The sequence below is a fragment of the Cucurbita pepo genome, chromosome 11, assembly GCF_057944985.1.
Source record: "Cucurbita pepo subsp. pepo isolate OVF chromosome 11, ASM5794498v1, whole genome shotgun sequence".
Lineage (NCBI taxonomy): Eukaryota > Viridiplantae > Streptophyta > Magnoliopsida > Cucurbitales > Cucurbitaceae > Cucurbita > Cucurbita pepo.
The window spans coordinates 2,122,638-2,135,031 of record NC_141808.1 but is presented as its reverse complement, the minus strand read 5'-3'; the positions used below and the strand labels follow the sequence as shown (position 1 = coordinate 2,135,031).

General features: G+C 30.9%; 1 protein-coding gene across 4 annotated transcripts; it reads left to right on the top strand.

Annotated features, from left to right (window-relative positions):
- Window positions 1-2,338: 2,338 nt before the first annotated feature.
- LOC111805456 (ubiquinone biosynthesis protein COQ4 homolog, mitochondrial) lies at window positions 2,339-9,535 on the top strand. Of its 4 annotated transcripts, none has more exons than XR_015422939.1 (5): window positions 2,339-2,517; window positions 3,921-4,121; window positions 5,045-5,565; window positions 5,861-5,954; window positions 9,192-9,535. XR_015422939.1 is itself a non-coding variant. In XM_023690563.2 (4 exons), exons 2-3 carry the CDS (start codon window positions 3,939-3,941, stop codon window positions 5,537-5,539), a joined length of 678 nt encoding a protein of 225 aa, XP_023546331.1. In that variant the 5' UTR covers window positions 2,339-2,517; window positions 3,921-3,938; the 3' UTR covers window positions 5,540-5,565; window positions 5,861-6,159. The 4 variants fall into 4 exon arrangements, 1 of the variants encoding a protein (XP_023546331.1); XR_015422940.1 differs by having other exon boundaries at window positions 9,164-9,535; XR_002816674.2 differs by lacking the exon at window positions 9,192-9,535 and adding an exon at window positions 9,124-9,142.
- The last annotated feature ends 2,859 nt before the right edge of the window (window positions 9,536-12,394 follow it).

Genomic DNA, 12,394 nt, shown 5'->3' with positions numbered 1-12,394 from the left:
ATAATTACAAAAGTAATCCCGTACAAAATTATATAATTTCACTTTTTTAACTTTGTTTTTTTACCTTAAACACAAATAATTACTGCAATGACCCGAATTGTTACCTCAAACATGTCGCCTTTCAAAACTTATAACCGTTGAAACTTTCAAAATACTAAAAAAAAAAACATAAATTATTAAAGGTCTCGAGAATATATCGAGTATTAAAAATAATTTTAAATTTAAATTATAATAATTAAATTCATTAATGAAGATTAGAGGCTCCTCTTAATCACCACATTAATATAATTTAAAAAGCTTAACTACTTTTCATCTTAGCCATATGATGCCTATCTACCCAAAAAGGGAAGCTATATATTAAAACTATATAATATAATTTGAATTCATACTCTAAAAATAATAATAATTATAAAATCATATAATATAACTAAGTGATTGATTTTACTCCAAAGTTTTGATTAACCCAAACATAGAAATATATCTTGGATTTAAATGTATTTATTCACTTATATTTATTAAATAAAATAAATTTAATCGTCCAATATAATATCCAATTTAATTATTGAATACACATGAAAATAATTACACCAAAAACTACAAAAAAAAAAAAAAAAAAAAAAAAAATCCAATTATTGGACTAACAAAGCTGGCAGAAACAATTATTTTCCTTTAATAATTTATAATTTTTTTTATATTTTTTTAGGTAATTAAATACTATTTTAATTCATATATTTTTATTTTAAACATTTCAAAAGTAATAGACTAAATCGGTGATTTTAAAAAAATAAAGGGTCGAAATTAATCCAATTTTTAAATTTTAAAATGTAAAATTCGTTATAATTGATTAAAAAATTTGATAAATATATTATTTCATATTATGAACTCACTTCATTTTTTAAAAAAATTAAAATAAATATGATATAATGTATAATAAATAAATTTTATACGGTAAAACATGTTTATAAATGAATCAATAATTGTTTTAATTCAATATTTAATTAGTAACTATAATTATTCGAACATATCTAATATTTAAAATTTTAAGAATATTCAATAAAGTCGCTAAAGTTTAATTATGTTTTTAATAAGTCCCTAAACTTTAATATTTTCATGCATCTCAAATAATAAATCAGAAATATATTATATTAAAAAAATTAAAAAAATATAGACTCATTTGACATTTTTTTAAAATTAAAAGTTTAAATATTTATTAATTTACTAATATCGAGTTAAAAGTTTAGGACTAAATTTGTAATTTAACTAAAATTTAAGGACTAAATTTGTAATTTAATTAAATTTGAAGTATATAAATAAAAAACTATATTTTAATGAAATAAAGAAAAAAGAGTTGAATATGGTTGTAAAAGGCTATGGTTTTGAATTACCATGGGATGTGGAGAGGAAAAAGTCGTTATAATCATGAACTTGTGTAATTTAAAGGAAGTGGAGGGACCAAAAGGAAAGAAGGGTATGCTTATAATATTATTAATAATAATATTAATTAATTAATTTATATGCCGACATATTAAATTAAATTAAATTAAATTAAATTAAAAAGAAAAATCATTCTCTTTTTTTTGTTTCCATTCGGACTCGGAAATAAAGAAGGGGAATTTTGTACGTGTTATTGGGCCTTGATTTGCGGCCAATTAATTTAAACCTTTATTAAAAAAAGTTTATTTATTAGTAATTTTTATTTTTTTATTTTTTATTTCCAAAGAAAATAAGGAGGTTAAAAGGTGTGTAAATAATGATCATGTCTTCTCCACTCATTGTTTTTACTTTTGGGTAATTTAATTTTTTATATTGTGGGGTTCGAGATTCAAATGTCTTACTTTAACTACGGTTAAGTTGGTCAGTTTAAGTATGGTTTAGTAGATAAGACACCGATATTGTCTGAAATCAGTTGAACTAAACAAAACTATGTTTATTGTTCGTCTTTTGGTGAGGCTAGGACTATATTTTCTGTCCTCTAACTTAAATTCCAACCTGACCCCCGGATGGTTTATATATATATATATATATTTTATTTTAGACAAATATTTATTATATTTTTTATTTTTCAAACATTATATTATTATTTTACTTATAAAATAATATTTAAAATATAATTATTTTTTAAATTTGTATTTGAAATGAATACGTTAAAAGTTAATAAGAAAATTACCATTTTTTTTTGTTATAGGATCAAAAGCCCATGAGTTGAGTTATGGCCCATCTTAAAAGCCCATGGGCCAATTCCCGATATTCAGATGTTGCGCGCGTCCCGTCAGGGACACGAAGGTAATTTAGCCATATATTTAAGTGAAAATGGTACTTTGCACGGTCTATTAATTCCTTCCCGCTTCCTCGTCGCTGGCTTTCGTTCGTTCGTTCGTTCTATGAATCGCACTCTCCGATTCTCGTAGAATCATTTTTGCTTTCTTCTTTAACGCTATCAATCTTGGTCAGGAACGTCCGCTTTCCGTTTCTTTGCGCTTTAATTGAATCTCATCTGAAGAATTGCTTTCAATAAAGGTAATCAATCACGTTTTGTTTCAGTTCAATTCGTTTCGTATTGTGGAATGTAAATTTTAGTCGCCGTCCATCCTCTAGTGTCTTAGCTCAATAACGATGGTGTATCGGTTGATAGTATTCTCAATTATTACTGCTGAATTAGCGTCTCGTTCTGAAATTTCTCGTATGTGATTGCAATAGCATGAAAATTGAACGTGTTAGTAAGATTTGGTGTTGCGTGCTCAACCGAGTTAACCACCTGATTACTTGGCCTATCCTTCGATTTAACTTGGTTTTTCTAGTTGATTTAGGTTTGGTTGAATGTTTTGCGGCCTTTGTTTGGCAATTCTCCGCGGTGGATTTATGCCGGATTCTGATATCATTAGCTTTCTTAGTTGAACTTCGATTTCCTTTCTGATTTAGCGGGAAATATCTGGTGTTTTGAGGTAGGAGCAAAGTATTTCTGCAGTTGGTATTCGCGTACCTAATAATGAATAATTTACTCTTACTACTTATCCGAGAAATCCTATACAATTTACCTAGAACAGATCGATTGCGAACATGGTTGAGTTCTCTCTATAGGAAAATGTTTTACACTTATGTTATTAGTTTGTTGTTTTGTTGCAAAGATAAACTACGAGATGCTAGGATGTGGCTGATGAGGTAGTTGCAATGTATTTCTGCAGATGATTTTCTTTCATCTGTTTTAAGATGGTGTTTTATTGTATTTGTCTACCCTTAGTTATGGAGTCTATTGAAATCAGACAGCCTGTAGTTTGTCTAAGTTATCTTTTAGTGTTCTCCCGAGAGTATTCCATTATACGTAGAGAAGCAAGGTTGTGATCTGGTTAACTTTCCTACAGAATACGTCTGGATACTTATGTTCTATGACCATTTGCATATAATGTCCGAGTTTATTGATGGCAACATTCCCTAGTTCTCTCTAAGATCCCACTCCTCTCTACATATTACACACTTTTTTTCTGCCACTTCTGCGATAAATTTCTTTTACATGTCATGTAGTTTTGAGATTTTTGAATAAGAAGTATCAAGAGAAATGCTCTCTAGCCTAATTATTTTAAAGGCTATTGCTTCTCTTTTCATCATTTATTCATTCTTTCTCGACTAAAGATGTGGTCTCTTCTATCTCGCTAGCCTCTATTACCTAATATTTGGTACTGGGTGTTGTATTTTCATTGTTAAAGAATTTGTTTAGAACTTCGGAAGGAGGAAATTAGCCAATTTTTGAAGGCATTGTTTGTGAGTTGGATTTATCCGAGTAAATTACATTTTATGGTCTTTAATGATAGGGAAATTTTTTCTGTCTTTATCATTGCAAATTGCTTAGTTTCTTAAAGTCGGTATTCTACATTTGATTGAATTGAATTGTGCACCTCCCCCCGCACATATGCACCACCCAACAGAAGAAAGTACTGTCGGATATGGTAGGTGGTGCACATATCCAGCTCAAAAGATGGCAGCAAGCAGCAGTTGCACTTGGTTCAGCAGTAGGTGCCTTGTTAGATCCACGACGAGCAGATCTAATAGCAGCTCTTGGGGAAACAACTGGAAAGCCTGCTTTTGAAAGGGTCCTTGAAAGGATGAAAAAAAGTGCTGAAGGCAGAGTAAGTTTTTAATCAAGTAATCTTATGTTTCATGTTTCCATGTTTCACATTTTTTCATCATTTGCAAGGGTATTCACAAGGATTGAATGATGAACTTAATGATGATGAAGAATACCAAATAAAAAAAAGCTACCTCTTTATCTTGGAATAGAATGGTTATCGTGTATAAATTTTGGAACTACTTTTATTTGAGTGCTCCAGAAACAACATAGGTTATTTGCTTGATCAAATTCATATTTGAGAACGAATTGGGACTTATGATGTATTGGGTTGATTTGCTTGTGTATTCCTATGTGGTCTTGTGATTGGCTGAGTTGTGTTCATGTATTCCATCCTCCCCCTCCCCATCAGGGCGTCCTTTCCTCCCTTGGAAATACAAACATGAAACACTAGCGGAACCAAAGTGCTAGTGTCGTAAATGCGCTAGAACATAGGATTTGGAGCATTTGAACTTTTAAAATATACTACGACAAAAACAAAATCAAAGTGTATTTACTTTTTAAATTTTGGTCACAATTGGGCAATGCAACTAAGTTGGAACCCCTCGATTTAACCTTTGAAATGAATGTTTTAGTTTCGTTTATTCCCTGATCTGCCCCAGTTTAACCATTTCATTTTTTTCCAGTTGGCTATCATGGAAGCCATCATAAATTTTAAATTTACTTTGAGGTGTCTTTGTCATTTTAACTCGGTTCTTTTCTTTCTGTTAATGTCATTTGTCCCAAATAAACTTCAAGATGTTCCCAGTTTCTGCTTGCTAAATATATTTCTCACTTGACTCTCGTAAAATTCATTTTTAGATCGTTCATTTGAATATAAAACTTAAGAATAGTTTAATTAGTTAAGGCATATATCATCGACCTGATTCCTTCACCCTATATTGTTGAACTCAAAATATGAAATGACAGAAATTTCTTGTTCAGGCAGTGTTGTTGGAGCGACCTCGTGTATTATCATCAGAAGTTGGTCATGCATGGGACCTTCCATCCAACACATTTGGAGCTGCATATGCTAATTTTATGGGTTCCAGGAACTTTTCTCCAGATGACCGACCTCCTGTTCGATTCATGGATACTGATGAACTCAAGTATGTTGCCATGCGAGCTCGTGAGGTTCATGACTTCTGGCACACCTTGTTTGGTCTTCCCACAAACTTGATTGGCGAGTCAGCATTGAAGGTTATTGAATTTGAGCAAATGCACCTTCCAATGTGCATGCTGTCTGTTTTGGGAGGCACAGCTAGATTCAATGACAGACAGAGAAAATTATTCTTCCAGCACTACTTCCCTTGGGCTATCCGTGCTGGCATGCAGTGCACAGATCTCATGTGCATATATTATGAGCGGCACTTCCACGAGGATTTGGACGAAATGCGGGCGAAATGGGGAATAATTCCTTTACCTCCTCCCCAAAGTTAACGTTTTGCTTGACAAGTACGATGAAGGTGTAAAATCAACCAGAACTCACCTCTTATTTACTTACTTGCAAGTGGCGGTGTGACGGTTTGGAATGACTTTAAAAGTGTTTAAAAACTGTTTTCTTGTACACTTAAAAACAGTTTTTAAAGCACTTAGAAAGATATTTTAAATCGACCTTTGCATAATTACCTTTCTTCTACTAGGCATTTGTAATTCAATTACCTTTCTTCTACTAGGCATTTGGAATTCAATTATGTGCGTGACTGAACTGTCTTAGGTCTTAAATCTTGACTAACAATTGGTCTGATTGATAATCCCTAGGAAATTATGGTCATAGGAGCCTAACCAGGCTCATCTCTATCCATCTTGATGCTGGCTTCGTTCATGGTTGTCATCAGAATAATCTCCTGATAAGGTATGTAACCAACAGCCATTATTAATTTTAGACAATCTGCTGTGTCATACATATTTCATTGAGCAATTTTATTTGGTAGGCTTGTGCATTATTGACCATAGGATCGAGTTCTGTATCTTGATTGTTAGTGCAAAATGTAGAGAATATTTGTAGTAATGAGTATTTACTCTATATTACAACCCAAATTGGTTTCTTTCAACGTAAACTAATTTTGTTATTTCTTAAAAATATCTGGTTGAAAAAGTTGAGATTGAAAAGTATGGCACAACCTATGATTTCATTAGTTATAATTTGATAAACATTCTATTGGACTATAGGAAGAAGAAAAGATAAAATGGTAATTCATTAATGAACTATAGTGACCGTTATTATCGCACCCACAAAGTTTAAATTTAAAAATTGAACTTCAAGCTCGCATGAGTAGAAGTTTGTGTTCTTCTACCCTATGTAATTAAAAATTTCACATAATAGAATCTCTCTTTCCTTTTTTAAGGTTGAATCTCACTATTTCATTAACTTTTAAAATTTGAAGCTGTATTCTTTAAAAATTTTAATTTTAAAGTTTATTTTAGTGGCTATTTTTAATGAAATAAAATAAAATAAAAGTCTCTCAACAGATTTAATTAAAATATCCAAATTGGAATACTCATCCCCTAACAAATAGGTGCTTAGCCAAAATCCTACCCAAGGTTTAAGATGTTGATAAAAATAAAAAATTGAAGAAAACATTTAATTTAATAAATAAACATTTTAAAATTTAAAAACGAGTTAAAATATTTATTATTTATATTATTATACATTAGTGACTTTTTTTATTCTTTTTCTTTTTTTGTTTATTTTCTAACGAATGAAGATTTGATTTACTTCATATATTGAAGTCTAACCTATGAACACGTAGAAATATGGATATGTTATTGAAATTTAATATTTTGATCTTGATTCTAATCCTACCAAAGGTTGGATGTCAGTTGGGAAAAAGGTCTTCTCTCTCTTTCAAGTATACCTTTGTCTCCAAGCAAGCTTAGTATATCTTTCTTAGGAGATTTTCACGATCACAATAAAATGTAGAAATATTAACGGAGGGAGTAGATATTTTAGAAAGGTTTCTTTATCTCTGTCTCCTTAACAACCTTCCTTAACGGCAAGGTTTCTTCTCTCTCTCCCTCCCGCTTTGAACAACCTTTCCTAAAAAAATTGCCCACCTCCCTGAAATACATCCCCTTCTATAAGCTACTTTTCAACGTATTTTGTGATGTCCAAGAGGAGAACAAACTACCATGGTGTAGAAACCTTCCCCTATCCGACCCGTATTAAAGTCTTGAGGGGAAGTTCGAAAGGGAAAGCCCACGGAAAAGTCTAAAGAGAACAATATCTGCAAGCGGTGGATCTGGCCGTTATAAATGGTATCAAAGCCAGACATCGGATGATGTGCTAGCCTTCTCGCTATTTCCCAAAAGGGATAGACGCGAGGCGGTGTGCCATTAAGGATGCTGGGCCCCAAAGAGGGGTGGATTTGGGGGCGGTCCCACATCGATTGGAGGAAGGAAATAGTGCCAGCGAGGATGCTGGCCCCAAAGGGGTGGATTGTGATGTCCCACATTGGTTCCACCGTTTATAAGGGTGTGGATACCTTCCCCTAGCAGACGCGTTTTAAAGCCTTGAGGGGAAGCCCACGAGAAAATTCAAAGAGGACAATATCTGCAAACGGTAGATCTTGACCGTTACATATTTTCTAATTGTTTGTTTTGGTCCGTGCATAGGTCCTTTCTTTTTATTTTTTGAAGTACCAAATATATATTTTGGAAGTATATTAACTGGAAGGAACAAAAGTCCAAAAGATTTTATGATAAAATCAGGGAGGGGGGGGGGGGGGGGGGGTGTGAGGGGAGAAAGTCAGATTTAGTGGCAGTGTTTGATGATAAGGCATTTATTTGATTAAATTGACACCTACAATATAGGATGGATCTCTGAGATCCATGTCTAAATGGGATGATACAGTATGGGAAGAGAGAAAAAGGTAGATTATGGGAGTAAAAAAGCTGGGTAAAAATTGAATAAAGTGAGCGGTGGGGAAGACTGAATAGAAAGGGGAAGGTGTTCGGATTCTGAGAGTGAGACAGGCAAGTTGGGGCGGCGCCGTTATGGGCATTGTGTGTGCCAGTAATGTAAATGTTGCCACACTGCCCACTGTATTTATTTTTCACTGTACCGTACAAAATCCACAGAAAAAATTTACTTTTTCACTCTGAATTCTGAACCTGACCTGTCCATACCAATTCCCCCCCTCTCCTTCTAGGGTTTCAGCTGTCTGGCCTCTAATGATATGGGAAGTGGGAACACAGCCCTCACCATTATCACACTCCACCATCCCACACCTTTGTGTTTTATTTTCATAAATCTTATTCTTCTACTATATTGTTAGGGTTATATCCACAAGTTCTTCAGTTTGAGATTTGTTGGTAGTTTATTGCCTTAAACAAACAGTGGGTTTCTTTTTTTTTATGAATGTTTCAGCATATTTTTCTTTTTTTATGAACATTGATTGATCTTTGATTTCGTTAAGTGTTAGCTGACCTTGTTGGTAGTTTATTGATCTTGTTAACTGTTAGCGGAATTTGTTGGTAGTTTAATATTCTACATAATAGATATATACTATTGTTCTTGTGAGAATAGTTAAATTGCAAAATTTAGGGTTTCGATTCGTTTCGTTGTAGCTTTTTACCATATATTTCATCATTGAAACTGATTGTTCATGAGTTGTTGGAGTTATTTAATGTTTTGGTTTTGTGCATTAATTTCGATAAATTTTATACAAGTTTAGGAAGATTTTACCCTTTCTTCCATGTGTTATTTTGTTGAAATAGGTGAGTAAATTGAGCCAAAATTCAATTTTGGCGAAGCTTTGTGTTTAGTTTAGTTTGATGTTGAAATTAGGCTTCAAAGATAGGAAATTGGTATACTTGATCAGGTTTTGGGTAAATTTATATATATTTTTCCTTTCCCCTAAATGTTTCTTACCTCTTTCCCTTCTCTCTTTAAATTTTGGTCTTTTGAGCTGTTTTCGTCCATTTTATGAAACACTTTTAACGCTGTATTTAGGCTCGTAATAGTGATTTAGAATGATGTGATTATTTGTAACAGTCATACGCAATGTCTCAATTTGTAACAGTCCAAACTTTTCAAGGGTGAACTCTGATTATTTGTAACAGTCATACGCAATGTCTCAATTTGTAACAGTCCAAACTTTTCAAGGGTGAACTCTGAGATCTCACATTAGTTGAAGGGTGACGAGATATTTCTTGCAAAGGGGGTGAAAACTCTCACGACATGTTTTAAAATCTTGAGCGAAAGACAAAAAGTTTTGAAAGATGTTGGAAAAGCTCCACTGTTTTGAAGTCTTTGTGTGTTCATTTGTATTGTTTTTTGTAGGGTACATTTTTTCATTTCATAGCAAAATAATGCATGTAGGTTTCAATGAATGATAAATAACTGACAAATTTGTGAAATGACCTTTAGGGCTGTTTAGTACAAATCTGTAAGATGGTAAAAAGAACAGAGCAACACTTGCACTGTTAAGCTCACTGGATGACTATTTTTTTTTTGGTTTTCTTTTTTTTTAATTTTTTTAATTTTTAAAAAGAAAAATGGAATTGTGTTTGTTAAATGATTTTTATTTCTTGTTCTTGTTCTTTTGTTTGGTTTGATAACCGTTTTTATTTTTTGTTATATGAAATTTTAAAATAAGTGTCAAATCTTTACTATAATTTTCAATTTAACATCTTTAAAATTTATATTATATTTATTTTTAGATATAACATAAATAGAAATTCATCGACCGATGGAGGAGGGAGATTTTTTTTTAAAAAAAAATATGTTATATATTTTTTTAATTAGAATTTAATGTTTTAAATACTTTTTTTTTTATTTTGTTATTTTAAAATTTGATTTAAATCTTAGAAACATATCTAAAAATAGTAAAAAAAAACTAGAATAAGGTGCATTTTATGGAGAAAAATATATTTATTTTTATTGACGAAATAAATATTCTAGAATCGAGACACACTTTATGAATACTTACGCTATAAAATTTAAAGAATTTTCTTACAAAAAAAAAAAAAAAAAAAAAAAAAAAAAAAACAACAAATTACATCTCCCAAAAAAAAAAAAAAAAAAAAAAAAAAAAAAAAAAACTTGCCTGCCACTCCCTCCGAATTTACAATTTTATCCCTTTAATAGAAGACTAATAGCAAGGGTATGTTTGCAATCTTTTATTCTCTATACCATGTAGCCAAGATTTCCCATTAGGAAAAGAGAGAAGCTGAAATAAAAAATACCCAAACTATGGGGGTTTTAAGCAAATTTTAGTTCGCCAAAAAAGAAAGAAAAATTACAATCAGGGACTGAAATGCAAAAAAAAAAAAAAGATATAAAGAGACAAACTATTCATTCAATATCTGTAGGGTATAAAATGAGATTCCATTAAATCCAAAAAATGTAAGCATAAAACCCACATTATATTATATTCTGAAAAAAAGAAAAAAAACAAGAAAATATATATATATAATATAATATAAATATTATCTTGTCGTTCAAAAAGAAAAAAAAAGGAAATAAAGATCTGGTGAATCAATCTCTGATTAAAATTAGTACACTCGTGACCGCTGCCATCTTTTTCCCCCACACTGTTTGGAACCACCAACACTCAAACCCTTCTCCCAATAATTTATAATATATATATAACTCATTTTCCTTTTTTTTTTTTTTTTTAATATTTAATTAATTATTAAACTTTTAATTTTATGTCTAATTCAGTACTCGACATGTTTATATGATTTTAAATGTTTAGTTTTGTGTCTTATTGGCTCGTGGATATATATACTAAATATTTGAGATCTAAATATATGAAATTTGAGTAATAATAAATATCTTCATTTGGTGTGTTTGTCTAGATATTAAATATCTAGGAGCTAACTGTTTGAGATATTAAGTATTCGTTAAGATCACTTAGCGTTTTTGGGTCTACTTGTAGTTGAAAACGGAAAGAGAGAAACGGGTTTCGTGTTGAAAAATCTTAGTTAAATATATAAGAACCTAATAACTTCAAACTTTTCGAGTTTTGTGATAACTCAAGACATGACCTTCGACATCTCTAAATAATTGTTATCTCTCTCGTCGAGAGGTCAAGAGTACGCTAAGTTATAATCTTTCGAGGACAAAAATACAAGATTTTGATACTATTTTTGTTTTTATACTTTTGAATTTGGTTCGTTTTGATTCTCGTACCTTCAAAGCGTTTATTTATTGTCGGTAAATTTTCATCTTTTATTAATTTTAGTCATGGTGCAATTAAAAAGTGCCTAGTCCTTTTATTCTTGTTTTTATCTCATTTTTTATTATAATATATAAAATTTACATTAACAATAATAGAAAAGCCCATTTTTTAAAATTAATTAAACTAACCTTAATTTCATTATTTAAACTAAAAATATATATTTATTAGTAAATAATAGAATATAAATTTATTATACAAACTCAAATTTTCATTATATAATTTTTAATTTTATATATTAAAGAGAAAATTTGAATAAATAAAAAAAAAAAAAACACCTGAATTTGCTGACGTGTGCAGATGGAGATAGTTGTATTCCCGGAATTGCCCTCTGACCCACAACCAGAAAACACTTTTTAAAAATCAAGGTGGACATGACTAGTGGGTGGGCCACCCCGAATCCGAATCCGAATCCGAATTCGATTTTAACCCGAACCATTCCACCTCATCTATGATTCCCGTCGTGATGTGCCCCGATAAATTATTCGAGGAGGTTGTACTATTGTGGTTGTGGTCGTTATTATGTATCGTTGAATATAAGAGAGAAATAAAATAAAATAAAATAATTTTGAACCCGAACACTCAAAGTATTAATTTTTCTCATTCAAATTCACTGTTCGCAGCCTTAATTTTAAAACTCCCGGAAAACTTTGATTCATAGGTACATAAACTTCTGAATTTGTTTCTAGTATATTATTGACCTAAAAATTATTTTTAAATGTTAAATATATTCGTACGTGTGATGTAAAATTTATTTGTGGATGTCGACTCTCGATCTTTCTTTATCTTGGAATTTATTCATTTTATTTTTTTTATTTTTGTGTTTTTTTTTTCTTTGTTTTGTGGTCGTGTGGGCGTGTTACTTGTCTCTTGTCTTGTTTTGACTATGTTTTTGTGTCTTGGTCTCGAGCTACTAATCTTTATAGAATAAATTATTAAAATTTAAGTATGTCTTGTTTTGACTATGTTTTTGTATCTGGATCACGAACGACTGATCTTAACAATTTAATTCTAAAATAAATTATTAAAAATTAAAAATTTATTAAACCCGATATAATATATACAAGTTTAAGAACTTATTAGATATAAATGGAATGGGAATAGTCCGGAT